Here is a 24,932-nt window from a genome sequence, read left to right as displayed (position 1 = left end):
TTCAAACTGATGATCTAATAAGTTGGATTCTAAAACTCTTCAGTTTCCACACATGTCGATGAAGTTTAAGTTGTCATTATTAAATTTTTTTCTGTCTCTTATTTCTGGCTTTTCAAAATTCAAATACCCAATAATACATTTGACCCTGTCAAGAAAAAAAGTTTTCTTGTCACATTTTCTTTTTGTTGGGATAGTCAACATCATATAGTATTAGTAAGTTTCTCTTTTTGTCTTAACTGTCAGGAAAACTGTAGGCAAAATCTTGTGCTCAGTTTTATTTATCATCCCAGATTCCTTGTTTCATCAGTTCTCTTTTCATTCATAGTTTATGGGTTCAGTTTTCCTAGATGCCTAAAATCATTTTTGGAAATAGGAAGTGTACACAGTCCTTAGTACCTTTGAACTACATGAAAAGATTGAACAGTGTAGGAATTGTATAGTTTAAACAGTAATTAGGTAGAGATAATAAAGATTTTTTTTTACTGCCACAACTTCCCCATTTGCTTGAAATCATAATAACTTGTATATTCTGAATTGACTCAAAATTTGGATCTCAGGTGCAGAGGTCATTAGTTATAATTCTTGACACTAGCATTAATAGTCCATGTGTGGCATTATTTTACTTTTCAGTAATATAGTGAATGCTCATGAACTACTTAGTCATCCCCTAGTTATCAGGGTTAATGGCTTATCTTTCCTCAATAGTGGATGCAGCTGAGGACTCAAAGAAGAATGAGCCCATATTTAAAGTTGCCCCATCAAAATGGGAAGCTGTAGATGAATCTGAATTGGAAGCACAGGGTGAGTAAAAGTACAATAAGTATTAGGTTTAAAAAAATTGAATACTTAAGATTATTAGTGTGTGGGTTTTGGTTTTGTTTTGTTTTTTTTTTGTATTTTATAATGTTTCAACCTTAAGACCCACAGTTATTTATTTTATGTCTAGTGGCTTAGTTTTCATTATGGTTGCTGTTAGAATTTTCTCAGATCTTTTAGTTTGGATGCTTTGGGAGTAATCAGAGAAATCACTAAAACCTTTCCGTTAAGGCATTTCAATAGAAAATGTAGAAGGGAGGTAATACCTATTTAGAAATCTGTTTAGAGGTCACGTTAGAGAAACCAGGCTTTGATCTTCCTGTAATGCGTGACTTATCAGTTGCAGTTTAGACCTGCTTTTCACTTACTTTGGTCATGTGTCCTTAGTATTTATATCTGAATTGTTAATATTTGTAGGTTCTAATGAAATAAATGTTACCACCTAGCACAGAAATAAGAATGATAACCATATTTGTCACTTCATGAATTTGAATAAAATTAAGCCTAGGTGTAAGGAAAGAAATAAATTTAGCACATAGGAAAGGCTATTCAAAGAATAGATAATTGTAGATAACTTTTTACAAACTTATATAAACTTCCAATTCTAATGCTTCTGTAATATAAAGTTTCAATTCTAAAACTTTTCAGTTTTGGCCTTCTGTGACATTGCAAAAATGCTAATTTACCTTTTGGAATTACACCCTTTTTTTTCCTTCCACTCAGCTGTAACAACTTCTAAATGGGAGTTATTTGACCAGCATGAAGAATCAGAAGAAGAAGAAAATCAAAAGTAAGAATCTAAGTTTCAAACATACTTAGTTTCTTATTGCATATATGCTCCCTTTTTAATTAAGAGATATGCTTGAAATAATAGTGAAGAGGACAACTTCACTCTTAAACTTGTTGAGAGGATCATTTTTAGTTGTCATTGTTATTCCAGTGAGTGAAGAGCTTTTGGCTTCTGGTCTTGATGGATCTGGTTTCACTTTGTTTCTGAGTTGATTTTTCTATGGTAGGTATATATATATTCTCAGTTGATAAATGGTCAACTACATTTATTTCAAATCTTTGTCATCAGGTATTGTTTTGAGTCCACAAAAAGTGATTTTTAAAATGTGAATGGGAAAGTTATGCTGCTTTTTATTTGAATTGTATGTTGCTAAGCATTGCATTATGGCCATTCTGTTGTTTATATATAAACATGTCAAAAGTACTAAGAATAAATAACAGAAAAAAAGCTTTCCTTTAACATGTAGAGAAATTTTCCTCTTGGGTAATCACCCCAGGATTGTTTTTGCATTAACATTGAATGTGACTCTAGGATAAATACTGCTCCCAGTTTCTCCTGGCATGTTTGTCTTGGTAGTTTTTAGGTAGAACTTGACACCTTTTTAAATCATTGCAAGGAGGTTGATTTTATTAAATAGAACAGATGACCTCAAGAACACAAAGCAGAGGTTTCTATTTAAAAAAAAACAAAAACATTTTTTAATGATTCTCAAATTGAAGAGTGAACAAAGGAGAAAGTCTGTACAGTTTAGGTATTTGTATGGATTTTTATGGATTCAGAAAGTGGGTATTAGTAGCATTTGGATTGTTAAGGAAATATGATTGATCAGCATATGTGGGAGCACAATTGATATGCTGAGGAAAACTTGGCAACAGTGATGTCTTTCCAGAAATATTGGGATGATCAGAATTAGTCAGCAGTGATTGTGACAAAATATTTACAAAATGTAGATGTGGTTTGTTGGTGGAAATACCTTTCTAGGGCTGTTTAGTAGGAGTACAGGAATTGAGACAATCCAGTTTGCTTTAAAATAATGCTTTAACCTTTTTTTTTTAAATGTCTGTAATACATCATTATTAACATCTCACCATTGTAGCATCATTGGCATAAAATAATTATGTGTATTCATGAGATAATTATTTAATTTAGGGGGAAGGAAGGGGAAAAGGCCATTGGATATTTCTTCAGTTTGTTTCTAAAAGTACTAACTTTTTTTTTTTTTGCATAAACTTGATATTTATATTAAAGTTTGGAATGTGACTGCATTTTAGTGTTGACAGTAGAATAATCATGTTTATACAGCGAGGCCTGGATCACAGAAAATAAAATCTTTATTTTTCATTTTTCTTAAGAGCTCCAAATAAATCACCATAACATAAAAATAACTTTATGAAAGTACAAAGCAAGGAAAAGATACTTTTTTCGCATACAACTTTTTGGTCCTTGAAATTTTCTTATGCATCACTACTGCTCTCTAGTGGCTGAATACAAAATGCCATTTTGAAACTAGTAATTAATTTTTTATGGCAGAAAGGTGATTAAAAGAAAATATAGCCCTACTGTTGTTTTGTAGAAAACTTCCAAGTAGTAACTTAATTTCATTTATAGTGAATTCTGTATGGTTTTATAGACTTGAATTTTCATTTCTTTAAAAGAGTAAGATGAAAGTATGATGAGACCTGAACCAAGCACTGGTAACTGAGAGCTAAAGTCAAAGCCAATGAGAACAGACTGCTTGGGCCCTGAAAAATTAAAATAGCAATTGTAAAATGAATACATATTTCTTTGAAAGTAAATAATGTGGTTAATGTGTGGTGTCTTGCCATCTAGATCCTTTCTCTGTATACATAAAACATGTATAACTAATTTATTTATTTATTTATTTATATTTTTAAGGATTTTATTTATTTTTTTGACAGAGACACAGCAAGAGAGAGGGAACACAAGCAGGGGGAGTGGGAGAGGGAGAAGCAGGCTCCTCGCTGAGCAGGGAGCCCAATATGGGGCTCGATCCCAGGACCCTGGGATCATCATGACCTGAGCCAAAGGCAGATGTTTAATGACATGTGTATCTATTTTAAGCATGAATTATATAATACATACTGCACATACTATTCTCTGACTTCATTTTTCACTTAAGTGTTATGGGGATTTTTCTTTGTCAATCCATATAGTTATCTGCTCTGTATTTATAATTGAAAGCATTCAGGTAAATGTTGAAGGATGTTTAAGGAATATTTCAGTTTGCAAAAAAATTACTGAAAATTTGTAAATAACAGGCTAGAATTGGTTAAGTAATTTCCATTGCTTAGATACCACAATTTGATTGTGTCTCGTCCTTTTTGAGTGACCCTTTCTGGAATAATCACAGCAAACCTCTGTATTTACACATACACAGGCTTATAGTTTAACCATTTAAAAGTATCTGAAACACTTGTAAAGCATTTACGCACCATAAAACAAGAAATTCTTATGTTTAAGAAATTAACTAAAAACTGCATTTAGGAAGTTTCTGACAAATTAATGAGAAGTGTTAAGTTAAAGATTTATTTCCAAAAAGAATATTGTTTTTTTAGAAATAGTTTCCTTTTACTGTTTTCTTTAAGTATTGTAGTGAGTTGTATCTTTATGTGGTACTAATGATTTGTAGGGCTCTTAGAGTATAAAGTTAGTAAAACATTTTAGTAATGTTCAGGAAAGGACATTTGGGTAAGGTATTACAAAGCTAGTAGCGTAGTCTTCTCTTAATACCAAATTTCTGATTCTGAATTGCAAACACTTCCTTACATTTTCCTTGTCATTGTGTGAGTTCTGTTATCAATCTCTCAAATTATTTTTATTTAGAACGAATTTGGTTGTAACTACTTTCATATTATTATGAATAGCTTTAAATATATACTGAAAGGACTCATGCTTATATGTAGTAATGAATATTGATTTTTTTAATCAATATTGTTTATAAAAAGAATTTTGTTTGTATATACATAAACATTCTGTGTTTGTGTGTGGATGACGTTTTGCCCAGATTTGACATATATATACACAACAAAGCCCTGTCCGAGAGCATACAGCTTTTTTGGGGGGGCCCCTTCAGTTGTGTTTCAAGAACATTTTTGTCAGTCTCTGTCCAGCAGTTGAGGACCAACTTTGCACATAGTTGCTTGCCTATCTGTTTCCACTATATTGTTTGTGGAGGGTAGTTTTTCTTCTTCTTTGTATCTTTACCTGTGGCAATCACTTAGTTTTTCATTTTCTTTTTGTCTGATGTAGAACCAGTGCAGTTTTCAAAACCAACTCTGACATGAGTACTAATGTGTGATAATATTTAAAATTTATACCTTGCTTTATTTCTAGGGTTATGTGCTAATCAGATAAGGTCTTTACATGGTACATTATTTCATAGTTAACTATGTGACATAAACTCATGTATTTTCCAGTGTATAGCCTCTGCTGAAGAAAAGGTAAATACATTTGGCTTTTTTAACGTTAGGCTTCCCGAACTCTTGCTTAACTAGAAAATTTGGGGAATCATTGCCTGATTATTCATTTCACTTAATACTGCAAGAAAAGTTTGTTGCAGAATGAAAGGCACACAGATAACATTTGACACATACAGAATTTTTTAAAATGATTATGTTGAAGCTAAAAATTTTTATGTGGAAGAAACGTAAGAGTTTTATAAAATTGTAGTATTTGGTAAAATATTTTCTAGAAATGTTTTAGTGATGAATTCACCTCTTACGTTTTGTTAACATTATTTACAGGTTGAGACAGCGAAAAATAAAGCCAGGCTGTAAAATGTAGCATTTTTTTCCCCTGCCTTGACATATGATATATTCTGCTTATTTCCAGTCAAGAAGAAGAAAGTGAAGATGAAGAAGATACTCAGAGTTCCAAATCAGAAGAACATCATTTGTACTCTAATCCAATCAAAGAAGAAATGACTGAGTCCAAGTTCTCTAAGTACTCTGAAATGAGTGAGGAAAAACGAGCTAAACTTCGTGAAATTGAAGTTAGTATGGCAATGAGATTGAAACTATACTTCACTGGCCTTCTTTCTCTTTTCCACCGACCTAGGTTCCCTCTTGGCATCATTCCCTTGTATACTATGTTCTCTATGCCTGGAAACCTTCATAGCACCTGACTTATTGTAGGCCTCCTGGTTCAAGCATCCCTTCTCTCCTGCTATCCTTTTTTTACACTTCAGCATTTGCTTACTTCTCCCTATTTATTTCTCTTGTGATTTTACATGTATTGTGGTGTGTGTTTTATTTAATTTTGTTTCCTTAGCTTGCTTGTTTAATGTCTCTATTCCCGACGAGGCTGTAATTTACGTGAGGGGAAAGGGCTGTGGCGCTTGTCTGTTCATCATCATAAATCAGGTGCCTGGCACAGAGGAGATCCTTTTAAGATATTAATTCATCCAATGAGTACATTACATTTGGCATTATGAAGTCCATAACGTTTGAGTGCACATAGTATGTAACAAGGAAAAGAGAGATTTTCTGGCACATTCAAGTTATGTGATCATTTTAAGTATCTGCATCTTTTTGTGGTGGGGAGAGTACACATTAAGTGGGACTTAACAGTAAGAAGGGGGCAAACTTACGACAATGAGTCTGAACAATCTCAAGCAGATTTTTCCCTCCCTCAATACCCTCTCCTTTTTTAATGCCTTTCTTATTACCAGAACTAGTCAGACATATCAGAGAAGGAAGGGTATTGTAATGGGAACCTTTCCTCATTCCTTGCCCCAAGGAGGTGAAACATTCCCAGTAAATGTTGGTGTAGCACTCAGCCCAGAGTCTCAGAAGTGTATATGAGAGTGTATTTTTAATTCTTTATCCGTTAATTTAACTAATAGTATCTTGTATGCCTACTGTGTGTCAGCACTGTTCCTCTTACTACTTTATAATATCTGCCATACTGGTTTCCTTGTTTCTAGTTCTCTAATCACTGTTGCACTGGTACAAGTTTTTGCCAAACTCTTTCTTGGATATCACCAAGCCAGAATGTTAACAGGGAAAGTATTTTGTTTTAACCTTACACAGAATCAGTATACTGTGTATTGTAAGTGAAGAGGAGAGATTTTCAGAGTTAACATGTTGATTCATTTTTCCTGGGATGTATTTATATACATTCCTTATAAATTTTTTAGGGGCAGAAATGTATCAGTGAATGTATTCCACCTGTGGATTTTTTTCCAAGCTGCACATGCCCCTTCTTAACTCTCAGAACTCTTCCCAACCTTACTGAACTCTGCCTTGCTGGAGTTGAATAAAAATATATTTTCTTGATAGTGAAGTTACCCCTTTTAAATGCCAAAACTGACTATTGGATAGTTTTTAAACACTCTATTTCCTTATTGGCTTAAATTGGAGAAGAAAACCACATAATTTACTTTTTGGTAACTTGGATGGTTTTTATGAACATTGTTTTTTCCACACTGTATCTGTCTCTGTGTGTGTGTGTGTGTGTCTACATACATCCATTTCCATACTTCCTGTGCTCTTTGATTGTCTGGCCTTGCCGTTGTTATATACTCTGATTGTTTCTCCTGTTCATGTAGTGCCTTCTTGCAACTTACTATCCTTTTGAGATTTAAGTTGTGAACCACATCCCTAATTTTAAAATCTAGGTCTTGGCTTCATTTTAGAGTTATCTAATTCTTTTCCATTGTTTAAGATTTAGTTGTATGGAATAAAGGTTCACAACTGGTGGCAAATTTGAACTAGAACTCAGGGCTCTTGAGATTTATTCCTGTCCTCTTTCTGCCCCTAAATTTGATCCAGGATCTGTGTGCTTTCCATCTCCACCTCCAGCATCCTCTAAGTTCTTATGCTTTTCAACTTATATGTCCTTCCTTAGTTCAATAAGGATATATATATATATATATACATATATATATATAAGATCATTATTATAGTGCTATATGTTGTTATATTACTATAGCAAAATTATATATTGTAGTCTTTCTTTTTGAAAGCTCTTTTCTTTTCAAATATATTGTAATAAAGATGTCTATACCTGAACATTTTTAAAGTTTTTATTTAAATTCCAGTTAGATAACACACAGTGTAATATTTGTTTCAGGCATACAGTGCAATAATTCAGCAGTGCCATACCAGCTGGTGCTCATCACAGGTGTACTCCTTAATCCCCATCACCTATTTCACCCATCCCTCCCTTCACCTCCCCTCTGATAACTGTTGGTTTGTCAGTTTGTTCTCTATGGTTAAGAGACTGTTTCTTAGTTTGCTTCTCTCTCCCCTCTCCCTTCCCCCTGGTTTTGTTCATTTGTTTTGTTTCTTAGATTCCACATATGAGTGAAAACATATGGTATTTATCTTTGACTGGTTTCACTTATATAGCTAAACATTTTTTAGCATGGGATTAATAAAACCAAAGAATTTGTGTTATAAAATACTGACATTCTTCACAAAGCACTTAGAAAACATGCAGGCATAGAGTATTACTGGTGTTGGCTGGAAGGAAATTCTTATCTTTCAGATAACTGCTTAGAGCCTGACCTATGTTGGAGTTGTCTTATTCTATTGGCATCCCCACTTCTACCAACAAGGTTGGAGGTGTGGAACGCATGGGTTGGTTGGTGGTGTGTGTGGGGGTGTCTTCTTTGTTGTTGGAGCAGAAAGACCCTTTTTTGACTTGGCCCCAGAGGAAAAAGTGGGTAGTTGAATTGGAAGGTGATCCTTGTTGTTGTCCGAGGGCAACAGGGAGATAGCTAGCTGGCAATCAAGCCATTACATGGGCTGTTCTCGTTTGAGTTGGGACCTTTTGTCACCTGTTTTCTGGGTGCCCTGAACTTGTGTTTGCGCCTGGGTTAGGCCACAGGAGCGGGTACTATAAGGATTTTATAATGATTTTAAAAAAGATTTTTTAGGAATGCCTTTCATTCTCTAAAGTAGCACTCGGGTCTCTTTGACCTTTGGGTGCTTAATTCTTAAACTGATTTGCCACAAATGCATTCTGTAGAGTGGAGTCACTTTAGTCATAGGAGGCTACACACAGTGGTGAGATGAGACATTTACATTTCTTCCCCCCTTTCCCCTCTCTCTTACCCTTATGTCTTCTGTGTTTTAAAATGTAGTCCTCATTAAAACAACAAAATGGAAAGATTTTTTAAAGCATTTTGAAAGAGGCAGGAACTTCAAATCTCTGATTATAAATGACCCTGATCATAGAAGTGGAAGGAGAAAAAGGGCAAAAATTGGGAAATGTATGAGAAATGTTCATGAAGTCAAAAATAGTGAAAGTAACACTTGGAATGGAAGAAAGTGTTTGTAACTTGTTGCCATTCTGTTGGAAAGCCTCATTTGTAGTGAGGGGAAAAAACCTAAAACAAATGATGTCTTGTTTCCAAATAAAAGTGAAACATTTATAGTAACATTTAGTCCATTTAAAGGACCTATCAGTGCTTAATAAAATAGCTTAAGATGTTTGCATATACAATAATTCTGTTAGACAAGAGTGTTTTCTTCCCCTCTTTGAGTGAAACAAGGTGGACAGGTTTGGCACTATAACTCAGTGGATCTGTATGTGCTTTCTTTGTCCACCTCCAACATCCTCTGAGTTCTCATGCATTTCATCTTACTTTTTCTCCCTTAGTTCAGTAAAGATGTATATATATCTTTAGATTATAATTTAAATATATATTTTTATAATATGTATTAATATAATTATGTTTATATTAATATAACAAAGTATATATATGTAACATAAGTGAACCTATAGAGAATATGTATTAACATACAACATGTATTAAAATAATCAAAATATATAATATATGTGTGAGCAGTGGTGAATTGAATAGTTTTGTACAAATAGTTTTGAGCTCATATGGATAAATTATAGAAACAGAAACAGAATTGGAAGGTTTTCTAATCTTTTTTTTTTTAGTATGTACTCTATATTTCTACTATGGTTTAACCTTTTCTTAATGTCTTGATAGTCAGTGATTGCACTATACTGTAAATAGAGTGAAACCTTCAAACTCTACAGCTCTTGTGTTTGGTCCTATGTGAACTGTAAAGAATGCTGCTTTAAAAAAAAATTGTTATTTGTCTTGTGTTGTGCCTGCTATTCTATCTTGTTGAAAGTAGGTTGTGCTTAGCAGCCTTGCCTTTCACATTTGGGGAGCCAGATAGCAAATTCATTATCATTGTGCTGAGATAATAAGTAGATTCTTAAGGGCATGAACATGAGTCTTTGAGTCATCTCATGTGGCTGTGCAGAGAGCATGTGGGCCCACATGTGATCACTTGAATTCTGCATGGTTGAGCTCTCTAACAAGTGGCTTTCAGATAAGGGAGCTTTATGTTGATGTTATATTTTGAGTGAGTTCTAATCAGTTACTACTTTGTGCTGTGTTTCTGTTTTTTTCTTTTTACACACTATTTCAAAGGAAAAACATTTTTTAAGGAGTAAAGCACTACTTAAAAAACTATAGTGATGAAAAGATTTATTTTTAAAATATCTTCTTTCACAGCTCAAAGTTATGAAGTTTCAGGATGAATTGGAATCTGGAAAAAGACCTAAAAAACCAGGCCAAAGCTTTCAGGAGCAAGTAGAACATTACAGAGATAAACTTCTTCAACGAGTAAGGAATAAGTATATTCAATAATATGCATTTTCCAAAGTTATTTGTTTGACTACTAGAATATTGGTATATTGGTATACTTAAGGAAGTGTGTATTTCAGATTACATCCTTTCGTGGGAAATGCTGAATACTGGTAGACAGGAACATTTGAAATTTGATGTTTTGCAATTATTTCAACTTGGAAAAGAGTCTCAGGGCAACAGCACACTACTTTATTCTGGATATGCTACCTGTGAACTAGAAAATCTGCGAAGAGCATGCTTTTAAAACTGGAAGACTGTATATTATGAAGCTTCAATGTTTGTGACAGTGAAATGCCAGCAACCCTCAGCAGTGGCACAAAGACAAAGATGGAATTAGTTTGGGAAGTTGATTTAGGACTCCTTTTCCATTGTTTCCAAAGAGGGACACCAAGTAGTAGAATACCTCATCAGTGAATTCTAAGCCTTGAATTCTTTATGTGTAAAAAATATGTGGCGACATACAGAGAACTTTAGAATGCATGTTAATTGTTGAAAGAACCCTGGAATTTTATTGGGACTGCTATTAATTTTTACCTATCTCTTGATTATCATAAGAACAAGCTAGAACAGAGTTAGACTCACTAAACCTAGTAGTGGCAGAGTACTGGTGACGGGAGCAGCAGTATAGTCAGATAGCTTTGGTGCCGCACACACCTGTGTGGTCTTGGTGCCCCCCTTCCTTGTGTGCCTTCACTATGTGCTCCTAGGCAAGTCGCTGAGGCCTGCTTTTCTCCGTCAACTAGATCAATAGCCCCAGTTTTGTAGGATTGTGAGATAATAGCTAATGTTACTCTTTTATAGGATTAAATTGTTTAAAATATTTTAAGTATTTTACCTAGTTTGATTCCTATAAAATTCTCAATTAGGAAAATAGTTCCTACAAATCATCAGAGGAAGATGGCATCGCCTGCATTACTTTTAAATTGTGCTCTAAATCTTGTATTTCAAAAAAAGAAAAATGACATTTTTAAAAAGGTATATCTGTACTCCCTGAGTCTTTTTGGAGTTGGTGGCAGACTAAACCTTGAGATGCTCACTGGTCCTGATGGTTGTAATGCGTGTAATATCATTTTAATCTCTTTGCATTCCATGGTTGTAACTGGAGAGGAGGATGTGTTTCTTGAAGATATATACCAAGGGTCAGGAGACTCATCACCTCACAGGCCATCACCTCATTTTAAATAAGCTTATTAGAACATAGCCATGTGCCTTCGCTTATGTATTATCGATAGTGGGTTTCGGACTGTTATGAGAGAGTTGAATCCTGGGACAGAAAATGTATGTGGCCCACACAGCAGAAAGTATTTACTATCTGGTTGTTGTTAGAGTATTTCTGTTTGCAGCGTCTGCTATAGGCTGTTTATCAGCAGCCAGGTAGCTTTCTTGATGCATATAAATCAGAGAGAAATTAAATTCCTATTAATGAAGAACTAAGTTGACTTTATGGGTTTATTTTCTGTAGCCACTCCCTTAGTTATATTATCAACAGAAATAATTTCAAGTGAGAAGTGGCGATTGTAGCAGTGGGAAAAAGCAGATAGGTCATCTTTCTGGTTTATATAATTGTATAGTCATGTAGTCAGTTTGCACTTTTATAAATTAGGATGTAAAATTTCCATTAAAAGTGGTACTTGTTATTAATAAGATTTTCTGAAGAGCGATTATTGGGAATAACTTTTTCTTTTCAGCCTATTGCTTTGGAGAGAGCCCTCTTAGATTAAATCAACTTGTTATAGAATCACAACTGACTGTTTTATTGTAGTTTAAGATAGAAGGGGCAGTGTATTGTTGGCTTTTTCCTTTTTTTTAAGTGGAGGGACAGAGGAAGTAGTTAAGAATCCTGCTCTAGAGCTTGGACTCAAATCCTGACTTCACCATCCAGTGTGACTGTGAAATGGTACTTAACCTTTCTGAGTCTCATTTTTCATCTCTTGAATGAGGATATTAGTAATATTCCTAAGGATGTTTTGAAGTATTACATGCAACGGTATATGGAAAGTTGTTTAGTAATTATTTGGTCTATGGTAGGGACTCAGTAACTGGTCAGTATAAGTAGAAGAAATAACTAGTTTTCCTGGAAGAGTAGGTATTTTTTTAAAAATGGCATTTTTTCTTTTTAATCCTTCAGTAATGATTTAAAAAGTAAAACATTGTTGCATAAATGAGATTAACCCAGATTGGTATTTTTTAATGACTAAATATTCTTTCTTTAAAAAAATAAAACAGGAGAAAGAGAAAGAATTAGAAAGAGAACGAGAAAGAGATAAAAAGGATAAAGAAAAATTGGAATCTCGATCCAAAGACAAGAAGGAAAAAGATGAATGTACTCCAACAAGGAAAGAAAGGTATACATTTCTCATTTAATGCCTGTATTGCTTTTTGAGCACTACATCAAAAACTAATGATATATACTGTATGTTGGCTAATTGAACATAAGGAAAAAAATAAATGACATTACTACGTGCTTTCTCTTCCTCCCCAAATAAATTAAGTTCTGGGATGATGTTTCATTTCGTAATGTTTTCATCACCGATGCCAACAAACTTGAAAAGTATTTTTTTTCATGATAAACATGCTCCTACCTGTAGGAGGCAGAATTAACTGAGAAATGGGGCAGTTAGTTGGCACTTGGCTTGGTTAATTGGGACATAATCCCATTGCACGGTTCAAATGGTACCTTAGCCTTAGTTAAGTGTAAGAATTCAGTTACCATATTAGGTATCAACCCTAAGGTTTAAATAACTAAACAGGCTTGCTACATCTTCCTTGTTGCCTCTGGTATAAGCTTTTCTTCTGTGCTGAGGCTGCTACCTTTGTAAACTTGAGTCTCCCAGTCCTGTCTAAATGGAGTTTGTGTTCATAGGCCATAGGGACTCACTCCTCACTTTGTCTTCATTCTAATCAAAATCATTTTCTCTTTTAGTTTTTATTTTATTTTCACAGTTCCTAAATCTCTCATTTAATAGAGAAAATTGCTTTAGTTAACTGAGATTTTCCTAATATCCAAGTGAATGCAAATTAATCCTGGCTTAGTTACTCTACAGATAATTACAAATAACATAGTATTTGTAAAATACTATAATACTATTATACTATAATACTACTGTAAAATAAAGTACAAATAAAATAGTATACTGATTGGCTAAATGCTAAATTTACCACTTGTTTGTCTGGTTTTTATTATTTTGATACACTTTCAGATTTATAGAAAAATTACAAAGATAATGTAAAGAATTCCCAGATATCCTTCACCCACATTCTCCAACAAATGTTGAAATAGTTCTACTTTTGCTTAAATTTTTCTCCCTTCATTTCCCTCCTCCCAATCATTTAAGAGCAACTTGCCAACATGATGCCCCATTTTCTTATATAACCACAATAAAAATTTGAAGTTTTGAGGATTAACATTAAAAAAAATACTATTATCTAACCAGAGACCTTAATGAAATTTTATCCATTTTCCCAGTCTCGTATAGAAAAAGAAACTCCAATTTAGTTGAATTCAGTTTTTGTTTTGATCAAATTATCTTTGAGACTTTCTTGTTCTTTATAAAGGGCTTTGAATGTTGTTGGAAAATAACATTAACAAGGTTAGTGAAAATAGTTAGTGTAAACTGATAGGAATTAATAGCTAATTCAGTAGAAGGAAAATGAATACCTTATCCTTTACTCACTTATGGAATATTTTGGGGGCTTTGTTCCTTAGGAAGAGGCGACACAGCACATCCCCTAGCCCATCTCGCAGTAGCAGTGGTAGACGAGTGAAATCCCCTTCACCCAAATCGGAGCGATCAGAGCGTTCAGAAAGATCTCATAAAGAGAGCTCACGATCCAGGTCATCTCACAAAGATTCTCCTAGAGATGTTAGCAAAAAGGCCAAAAGGTAAATGCAAGTTATTTTTTTGTAATATTTCAAATGCCAGTTTCCTTGTCATTTTTACCAGCTTTTGAAAATAATTTGCCTGGCAGCCATTTTTTAAAAGGGCTTTAGAAAACCAGAGAAGTACACTTCCATTTTAGATTATTCCTTCCCACCTCCCCACCCCAGTCTCCTCATGACTAAAGCACAAGAAGGCTTCCAACAAGTAAAGACCAGCCAAGAATTTTAAACATTATATCCAGTGTTTTCTGTGGACTAGGGGGAGCTGCTTTACTTTTCATTCTGTTCTTCAGTTTCTATAGAATATTCTTTGGTTTTGTCAAGGCTGAAAGGAAAATACATTACCCCCTCCCTCCTGCCCCTCCATCCTATTAGCAAGTTCTTGGGTAGAGATTTGTGGAAATAAATACCCTTCTTCAGTGGGTAATTTAAATGTGTATTATATACTTTTTTTTCCCTTGTAGTTCCAGAAAAGTGGTTAAGAAATGTTTTATTCATTTGGTGCTATATATTGGAATTTTCCTGAGAACTAAAACTGCTTTATAGCCTAAAAATTTATTTTTGTGACCATTTTTAGTAAAATTTTTATAAAAGATAAGTTTTTCTTTTTCTAAATGGCACTTGCACATATATAAAAAGCGTATTTATTTGTTTTGGTAATCTTCATGAACTGCACTTACAGAATTATGGTATCTTAAAAGATTCCCTTGAAAGATACGCAGTAGTTGGTGCTTTTTCCTTCAAGAAGATAGGCTGCAACACTGTTGTGTTGAAAAAATTTTGTGAATGATCTTAGATGGCGTTTTGAACTTTACCTTGTAGAAGAGGTTTGGGTTTCGGGGTATATCAGTAACCTGTGGAGCTTGTTAAAAATGCAAATTCCCAGTCCTTACTTCTTGGGATTTTGATTAAATAGAGCAGTGGTAGGGCTCAGGAATGAGTCTTTTTGAAGCAAGCACACCACTGATTGATGCAGTGCACAGAAGGTATAAAATTGTGTGTGTGTATATATAAAGTAGGCAAATTATAAATTTGGGAAATTTACAGCCTTTTTTATTTCTGACTTTGATTGTGCTCTGTTCAGGATCATTTTAGATAATTTTGATCATATGAGTACTTTGATAAATTGTTTCTGTTTGTTTCCTCAGATCACCGTCTGGTTCGAGGACACCTAAAAGGTCTAGGCGATCACGGTCTAGATCCCCTAAAAAGTCAGGGAAGAAATCCAGATCCCAGTCCCGATCTCCACACAGGTCTCATAAAAAGTCAAAGAAAAACAAACACTGACATAATTTTTAAGATGCTGTCACTTATTGGAAATGCAATTTTGTTTTGTGCCTGAATGGTCTGTTTTTTTAAAAAAAATAACAAAAAATCAAATGAAAGAGCATTCCTGGATTTTTTGTTTGTTTGTTTGTGAATGCATGTGTAAACTCATGAGTAACTGCATCTGTAGACCTGTCCTTGTTTTATATTGTATAAATTACTTTCATTGTGGCTGTTTCTCAAGATGAAATTTTTATTGTGCTAATGAATTTCATCAGAAATGTGTATAATGGATCTGCTGGCAGTAGTAGTATTTTGTTTTAGGATGTTGTGACTTAGCAAAAATAATACAGATGTCTTCCCCCCTTTTGTAGCTTTGACAATTTGAATTAGATTTCAAATAAAATCTGAACAGAAAACTATAATGTTGTTTTTTTGCCCTATTGGTGACATCAAGTCCCTTAAAGTCCTACTAAGTGAGTTTAGCACTTCTGTTGTGTTTCTTATACTTAATGCACTTTATAAGCTCCATTGTTCAAGTAGCTGAAGTTTTATATTTACTAAGATGACTATCAAAATTAAGGGACCTGAGATTCCTATTTGGTAGGTTTGCCAACCAACTTCTTCGATAAGGCTATCTTGGGTAATAGTAGTACCTAGAGATCAAAAAACTTAGGAAATTCGGTGGCATGGTCTTTTTGTTAATGGAATGCCTGGCTAAAATATTTTTTCTTTTATCAAAGAAGCAATATGATTTCAGTGTACTCAGCCTATGTCCTGAGCAACCATTTATTTTTAGGGAAAAATTAACTCTCCATCTTTTGGTTTCATCTTCTATCATGAAAGAAGTTTATTTATAAAATAAATTTTCTAACAAGAGTTGGCCATAGAAGTTTTTTGTATGATAATTGCCCTTTTATAGCTCTATGTAGGTTATCTTTCAAACACTGGTATCAGTATATTTCTACAAAGTTCTATTTAAGGCACCTTAGTTGTTTTTTTTGTTTGTTTTTTAAGTTTTAGCTTTACCTTTAAGTAAAGCTTAAAAGTAAAATAGTTTTCAGGAAACTTAACATCCAGTGGTTTGTAAATTCAAGGTGCAAAAAGTTGATTTAAACAATTTGCAGAGGTAAAATCTGTTACACAATGGTAATAAAATTGCTGTAGTATGAGGAAGAAATAAGAAAACTTGTATAATGTTGATCATAATATTGCTACAGTATAATGTAATAAAGGGTTATGTAGTCTTGAACTGACACTACTACTATTTGTGAATCTTTCAGTTTTTCTGGACACGTTATGCAGTGGTTTTGATGTTTTGGTTTTTTCCCCCTTAATAACATAGAAAACCATTCTAATAATGGATTGTTTTGAGTTACCTTTTTAAAACTATATTTTCAAGTTGCTTTATTTAATGTTGCCTACTTATAAAATAAGCTGCACAGATGATGTGGGAAGTAGGTATGTTAGCTGGTGGTGAGGTGTGCTATTTCCAAACTGGGCAAACCTACAGCAGCTTTATAAATGAGCCAATCCGGTTATTGGACTGAATGGTTCTTACCAACATGCAATATTGCTTCAAGGTTATTCCCTTCTTGTTCACTCTTTTGTTTGTTCCTAATGTTAGGGAATGTTAATTCCTAAATGTTGCTTAGAATAATTAAATGTGAACATTTGGTGCTGGTTTTTAAAAACCTACAGATACAGCCATTTTTAAAGGTTTTTAAAAACCTACAGATATAGCCATTTTTCAAGTATTTTTTCTCCCCTGTTGCTAGCCTGGGGGGAGGACATTTTATATATACCTTTCTTTGCAAAAAAAAAAAAAATAAATAATAATAACAATAATGTTGAGTTCCTGGTGATTTGGGCATTCCATAATTAGTTGGTATCTAGTATAGGCTTAGAAATAATATGGCAGGTAATGATTTTTGCAGTCAAATTACAAGGAATGCTTATTTCTCTCTCTAAAAAAAAAAAAATACCCTGAAGAAGGAGGAGTGAGTAGAAATTGTTAGGTCAGTTTTGGGTGCTTATTTGTAGTATTTTTCCTACTGCAGTGGAATTAGCAGTTCTTTTAATGTGGATCCAGGTACACCGAATATCTTAAGGAGGATTAGATTGGCTTCCTTTGGGGTGGGTGGGTGGGGATTGCTTAGGCTTGATAGAGTATGTGTTCTATAAAGTTTACAAATGCGTGTATTAGATTGTATTGGATTTTTTTTTCTGGAATTGCAAATGGTTATTTCCAATTTTACTTAGAAAATATGTAGAGTAAGCCTGTTTAATTCTTCATGGGTTCTGTGAAAGTTTAACAAGATCAGAAATTGGTGAATTCTAAGGAGGGAGATAACTTTACCATTTTTTAAAAAAATAGCATATTATTCATGTTTTGCATCTAAAGAGCACTCTTCATTAGATAGCAGAATTTCTTCAGGTTGACTAAAATGTTCATAGGATAACTTTCTAGATACAGGAAATAACCTGGTTCAGCTCTGTAGTAGACGGTTATGCTCTATCATAGCTACGAGTAAGAGGTAATCCTTGATTACCTTCTCTTTTCACAAAGAGTGTGGCTTAAACTCTTTACCCTCTGTCCTAACATTTATACACAGGGATTTCTTACCAGGTTAATACCATTTAATCTCCTCCTACACTGAGAGAAAGTAAATAAATGGTGGTCTATTTCTTACCAAAGAGAGACCTATGATTGAAAAGGATCATGTTTGTGTATCTTTGTATTTCCTTATTCCCATTAGTTAAGCATATGGGCATTTCTAAACTGTAACATGTTGAGAAGTTAAAAGATTAAAGAACTAAAACAACAAAAAGCCCTGACCCAAAAGAATGCTTTTATGATGCTCAGAATGTTCTTGGCTTTTCTGCTAAAGTTTGCAGAAATTACTAGACGCTGACCTAATTTTTCTTTATTGCAGACCATTTCTGTGAGCTAACCCTGAGACTTTTATCCCAATTAAAGAATCTTAGAAGAAATACTTGCTTATGACTTCTGTATTTTTTCCCTCAGGTTTTAATAGTCTTGAAAATATTTTTAAGAGGTTCCAACTGTGATTTAATTTATTAGCTGTGTTCTACATATTTGCCTTTGCGATCACATAAATTCTGAATTTATGTGGCCATGATAATAGCCTATCATTATGATTATTAAAAAATAAGAGCAAATAAATCCCTGTATTGCAAAAGTGGCTTAAGCTATTCTGATGACCACAACAGTGTGATCTCTTCAACAGAGAAGGTTGTTTTTTTTTAAAATAAATAGTACCACTTTTCTAAGACAGTACATTTACGAAATTTGAGCTTTTTTCTTTGTCGTTTTCCTTTTATACTCTATGGAAAAGCAAATTACAGAAAATTCAGTCAAGATAGTAATGAAGACACTAGTCTAAGTTGAAAAGAACACATGACTGTAAAAGCTCACAAAGTGCTTGGTTTCTTCCTATTTCACATGCAGGTTTTAGACAGATCGTAGGGGGTATGTATTTAATTTGTTGCCTTTTGGCTTTTTTCATCATTTTTGTTATCAACTTCCCAGGACTTAGATAATCCCCAAATGCAGATCCCAGGGGAAGTGTTGTGATGATAGACTAAAAGGTGGGAATGTGCTGCTGTTCAGAGTGAGCCATGTTCCATTGTTGAAAATTCAATGCCTCAGTGTTTACTCAGTACCACCTCATGGAGCTTTGGTGTAAATGGATTATGTGTATAATTGGTTATTTATATAGTTTTGTAGCTCTGTAGATAAAATGCCCTCATTCATTTTCACATGTAATTGTGCTTGGAGTATTTGTTTTCTCCTTTTACTTCAACAGGCTCTTGTACGTTACATCTCTGGTGATTCGAAATATCAGGAAAGACAATTTTTCAGGAATAAGAATAATATAGTTGAAATCAGCTCAGCTGAAATATTTTACAGCAAGACAATTTCTTTTGGGTGAACGGATTCCATAATTTAGTTACTCTTGATGTAAGGATTAAGTTTATTGTGGAGCTGCTTTCCAGACTGTCACTTTATAGTTTTTCTACATAAAGATTATATAGTTGCAAAGGTTGTGGAATTTCCCTTTTGTTGTTGTTTTTTGACTTTTAATTACTTTAATAAAAATACATTGTTTTCATAGCAAACTTTAGCCTGTTCATGTAATTTTCTCCATGTAGTTTTTCTAATGCGAGCCCAGTAAACCATGTCTGGTTTTCAGCAGCTTTCTATCAAGTGAAAATAAGTTATGTGTCACATTTATCAGTTCTAGCTAACATGTTACATTTTATATGTTTAAACTCTAATAAAATATTTTCATGATAGATGATTCTCTTGATTAGGAAGTTTTATTACTGGTTCTCCCTTCTATGAAGGGTCATTTTGTTCCTTTTTATTTCACTGGGCAAGATTTCCAACATACAAAAAAAGGATAAACATCCCAAATACCAATCAACTTGCATATATGTATCTCTAAGTGTTTTCTTTTTAAAACCTGCCATAACCGCAATATCATTATTACATTAAAAATAATCCATTGGTTTCTTTTAAAATTAAATGTTTAATTATGGTAAAATAGTCTAACAAAATATATCGTCTTAGCCATTTTTAGGTGAATAATCCAGGAAGGTTAAGTGTGTGTACATTGTGCAGTCTCCAGACCTTTTCATTTTATAAAATTGAAACTATAACAATTAAGAAACTCCTCATCCCCACCCCTTAACTATTTTACTTTTTATTTCTGGGAGTTTGACTATTCCAGATAAACAAGTGGACTCAGTATTCGTCTTTTTGTGACTGGTATAATTCACTTAGCACAATGTCCTCAAGGTTCATCCATGTGGTAGCGTGTGCCTTGGTTCTTTTTTTAAAACTTACTTTTTCATAGAGAATTTGAAAAGGATTTTCCCCAAATGGCACATTAGCATTTTCTATTTTGAGTAAAAACTTCAAAAGAAAACAAAGTAATACCAAGTATATGGGCCAGCTACTCCACACCACTTTCTTTACCATTTTTACCACTTTTTATGCTGTGTCCTCTTTTAATGGTTATGGATAATTTCACATCAGCACTTCATAACATGGGGTACAAAGTATACTTTCAAAGCAAGCTATGTAATTTTGAAATTGTATTAATATTAATGACTATGTTCAACCTTTTTTTTTTATCGCCTGATGAAAAGTAAACTAAAACTTTGGCACTTAGTAAATGTAGTATTTGGATTAGGTATTCATTTGCCACGAAGAAAAGAAAAACCCCATTCTCTCTTATTTTACCCTAAGAAAACATAGAATTTCAGTTTAAGAAACTGAAAATTTCAGTGTAAGAAACTTGCTTTTTGATTTTTTGAATTTTTTTATTTTTTAATTTTGAAAAAAATTTATTTGACAGAGATCACACGTAGGCAGAGACGCAGGCAGAGAGAAAGGGGGAAGCAGGCTCCCTGCTGAGCAGAGAGCCCAATGTGGGCTTGATCCCAGGACCCTGAGATCATGACCTGAATGAAAGGGAGACGTTTAACCAACTGAGCCACTCAGGCATCCCTGCATTTTGATTTTGAAATGAGACTGAGCCACCTTGGGCGTCCCTGCATTTTGAGTTTTAAATGAGATGTGGTATAGCCTAGTGTAGAGGGAGAGGAAGAGCCTGGGCTTTGGAGTCCTACTTGGACTGGAATACCAGCGCTTCTCTACTACTAGCTGTGTCATGTTTCGGAATCTAATTTTCCGAAAATTATATGTGAGTATATAAAATGAGTAATAACCTTGGGTGTTTATCATATGGGTGAGATCACATGTAAATCATGGACACATAGTTATCAGCAGTATTTAAAATTAATGACAGTATTCCTGGAAGCTAACTAACAAAACAGTAACACAACCAATTACATAGCACTGTAATAGAATTTATAAACTCACATTGGGGTTATGTTGGTTTATTGCACACTGAATATCAGTACATATTCTGCTGTCCCAGTCATGCATATGACTTTCGATTGTTAATCTCCTTTAAGAAAATTTTTATTAACTAGGTTTTTAAGAATACTTATTAGTTGTCATTTATTATTGTAGAACCCCATGATCAGATTTTCTGAAAGGAAGCCCATAAAGGAAAATCTAAGTGAACAACTTGAATAGAGTATATGGGGAAGGAGCCTGGAGAACAGTATGGAATATGATGAACACTGGATTTTTGCTCAAGTTCAAAGTAAAAACATAGAAATAACAAATCACAAATTATCAGAACTGAGCAGCCAGCTGTGAAAATTGGGAATTTTCACAAAATGATTAAGCGGAGGACAGTATCCTGGGAGGAGACGAAGAAGAGGGCTAGTGATGTGAGTGGACTTGGACTCTTATATTTGGTGTGTATTTGTGTGTTACAGTTGGTGTTTTCAGATTATGCAGAAATAAGTAATACGGCCTAAACAAGACTGGAGAACTGAGACTATAGAATTTGAAAAGGAAATTACACTTTAAATTCTGCTCAAAAATAATAGCTTTGTAGTAATGTCCTCAGGACATTTGTAAAACTCTTTGAAGTTCTTGCAACTGCACAAACATGAATCTGGAAAAGCAAAACTGATTCCAAAGCATTGTTTTGGTCCTCCATAAAGCGGAAACATTGAAATTGAAAAGGACAAGTGCCTCACTATACATTGGTTACCTTAGCAGCTGAAGAGTCCTATCACAGGAAGTGCTGTTAGGTGATTTTTCTTGTGTCAGCATATTTTGATTTATTGCATTGCAATAGTTGTTAGGTGTGAGCAGTTTGCTAACATTTTATTAAAGGATCTGTCAAACTGTTCAGTTACTTCTGGAAAAGCAAACTATTTGAGTCTAATATAGGCCTCCCTCACAGGGTGTAGTGAGGTATCAAAACTCAAGAGGTGTTTGAAGTGAATTTTTTATCTTTATGTTCTCCAATCATAACATTCGGCTAATGTGAATTTCAATTCTCAAGATCACATATTATGTGTGCCCTTGGGTGCTATTTCACAGGGTGCTTCTTCACAACTTCTGATATATCCCATCTTATTTTAAGAATCTGTCCTCCCCAGACAAATCTGCAGCGTGTCCAACTCTGTGCCAAATACTATATATGTGCAAGTGCCACCAAGCAGAATTACCACTCATCAAGTACTTAAGAGGCATCAACCTCTAAAAATACTGGTTTAATTCTGAATTGATTGCCTTAAAAGCATGATTTATTTTACTTAAATAGCAGGTGTATGTTAAGTCTTCAAGCAGGGAATGATCTATTTACCTGTTTGTTCTCCTGACTCACATGGAAATTGCCAAAACCTCTCGGAATATTCTTTATTTGCATGTATTTTGTAATGAAACCTAGTGTATTTTCTTTGCCTATTATGTAATAAAACAATGGCTAACAATGTACGAAGAATGAGAGAAAGGTTTGGTGCTGAGAAAAAATCTCTCCCTGCTGTGTATTTCAGAGCTTATAATACTATTGGTGATAAGATGCGGAATTTCATTGTCTAGTCTGTTTAGTATTTCTGGAACAGCTTATCTTACAATATTCTTCATGATTAATCATGGTACATGCACTGATAGTTGTCCTACCCAGTGAGGAGTTTGGCACTCTTCAAGTGCCATAGCCTATCACAGTGGAATTCATAGCTACACAGATCACCACCTCCTCATAGCTTTCTTTGTACCTCATCTGTCCTTATATAACTTGGCTTATAGGAAAAAAATCCTTCCATTTATTTTTAGTGTCTGAGTATGCTAATGCCTACATGGCTTTATCCTTGACTTTGACCTTTCGTCAGTTTATCTTGATGTGTCCTTACATGCACCTATTGGGGTCCAAAGGCCCTTGAGGACCTTGCAGAGCTTCCTGTGTCTGTGCAGAAGATGGTTTACCTCTGTTGGAACAGACCCTTTTGATGAAAATGAAGGAGGCTTTAATGTGCTTTTGGCAGAAATAGAGGACTTGTCTTGCCCTCCTTACCTGCTCTGGTTGACTTGTGCTTTTTGTTTCCTCCCCATTTTCTCTCAAGCTTTTAGTTCTTCCCTTGCAGGATGTGTTGCTGACAGCAAAGTATGGTAAAAATACCTGATTTTGGCAAAAGTGATACTTCCTGCTGATTAATTTGTGCAGATCCTTATCTTTGACCAAAACACTGTCTGATGCCAGAAGAAAGATTGAGGCAAGGGCATGAAATATTAATGAGTCCAGCTGTCAAACCCCAAGGCCAGAGAGCTTTTTGGATATTTTGGGTGGAACATGATTTCTATAGATGAATTTCTGACCTTGATCATCTTTAACAAATCTAGATTAGTTCCTACAGGGCTTGATAGGCACAAAGTTTACAGAAGTGGAGGGCTTCCTGGAAAATCTAGCTCTTGGTATTCTGTGACTCAGCAGGACTTGGCCAACCATACACCATAATAAGTGGACTCCAAAGATCCAAAGACTCCCTTCAGCCTTGCACCATCACAAAGCATGGGTTCTGATCACTTGCCAGCTGTGTGGCCTTGGTCAAGATGCGTACCCACAGCATTTCAGGCCCATTCCCTCATCTGCAGCATGAGTGTGCTGGTCACTTATTACAGAGATCAACGAGCTGAGCATTTACTGTGCACCAGGCACTGTTCTAGGCAGGCACCAATGATAAATGGTGAGGAATAGGACAGACAAGTTCTTTCGGAATTGGTATACTAGTGGGAGGCATTTAAAAAAAAATCAAGATCATTTCAGCTGGTAAAATGTCCTGAAAAACAACACTGCGGTGAGATAGGAAGTGGGTGAGAGGTACTCTACAGATAGAGTGGTCAGAGGGCCTCCCAGTGATGCTGACGTTCGAGCTGAGGCCCGAGTGATAAGGTGGAGCCAGCTATGGGAAGACAGGGCACTGAGTGCTCCGTGCCCAGGGAGCTGCAAGTATGGAACTTTGAGGGGGCCGGAGGGCGGGGTTGGGGTGGGGACGCAATGCTGGAGAAGAATAGCAGTAGAGGAAAGCAGTCAGTGTGGCTTGAGGGCAGTGGGGAAAGGAAGGTATGACTTGAAAGGAGGTTCGGTAGAACTTGATGGTAGAACACAAGGAGTGCCCCAATGTAGTTTCCGAAGATCACTCTGGTCACTACACAAAAAGAATGGAAGAGGAGCAAGGGGAGAAGCAGGGAAACCAGTGGGAGGTTCTTGCCTGTGAAGATTAAAGGTTCTCATCAGTAATAAGTGTTCAGCATTGCCCCCCAGCAAACAGCAGCTCCCTGATAAATAATTCAGCTTCTCTTCTCATCATTTTCTTGGATCTTGTGTTTTCTTTTCCCCCAGCGGAGGCTAAGTATTCACCCTGAGATGAACACTGCTTGGCCTCCTTTAAACCAACCCAGCTAGAGCAGGAAGCTGGATCAGGATGTAGCACCCCTGTCGCTCTGGGGCTGGTAGACCAGGAAATGGTAAGTCGTGAGGACTGCATAACATTCTTTCATCCATGCCGCGCAGTTGCCACCTCCACCCCCCATCCCCGGCTGCTGCTGGTCCTGGGCTTGCTGCAGGGTGTTACTAGGTGTTACT

At 34.9% G+C, this 24,932-nt stretch overlaps 1 protein-coding gene across 4 annotated transcripts in view; it reads left to right on the top strand.

Annotated features, from left to right (window-relative positions):
• LOC123939877 (U2 snRNP associated SURP domain containing) overlaps positions 1–15,814 on the top strand; it is a 53,123-nt gene extending 37,309 nt beyond the window's left edge. For all 4 annotated transcript variants that reach the window (XM_046001880.1, XM_046001879.1, XM_046001881.1 and 1 more), the window contains 7 exons: positions 706–801; positions 1,540–1,606; positions 5,459–5,618; positions 10,113–10,223; positions 12,474–12,592; positions 13,954–14,130; positions 15,276–15,814. In XM_046001880.1, the coding sequence (XP_045857836.1) occupies positions 706–801; positions 1,540–1,606; positions 5,459–5,618; positions 10,113–10,223; positions 12,474–12,592; positions 13,954–14,130; positions 15,276–15,414 (869 nt within the window). In that variant the 3' untranslated portion in view covers positions 15,415–15,814. The remainder of the gene's footprint in view (positions 1–705; positions 802–1,539; positions 1,607–5,458; positions 5,619–10,112; positions 10,224–12,473; positions 12,593–13,953; positions 14,131–15,275) is intronic.
• Positions 15,815–24,932: the final 9,118 nt, after the last annotated feature.

This window comes from Meles meles, chromosome 4 (genome assembly GCF_922984935.1).
Source record: "Meles meles chromosome 4, mMelMel3.1 paternal haplotype, whole genome shotgun sequence".
In the NCBI taxonomy this organism is placed as follows: Eukaryota; Metazoa; Chordata; class Mammalia; order Carnivora; family Mustelidae; genus Meles; species Meles meles.
Note: the sequence above shows the minus strand (reverse complement) of the source record. Positions and strands in the feature narration are given on the sequence as shown.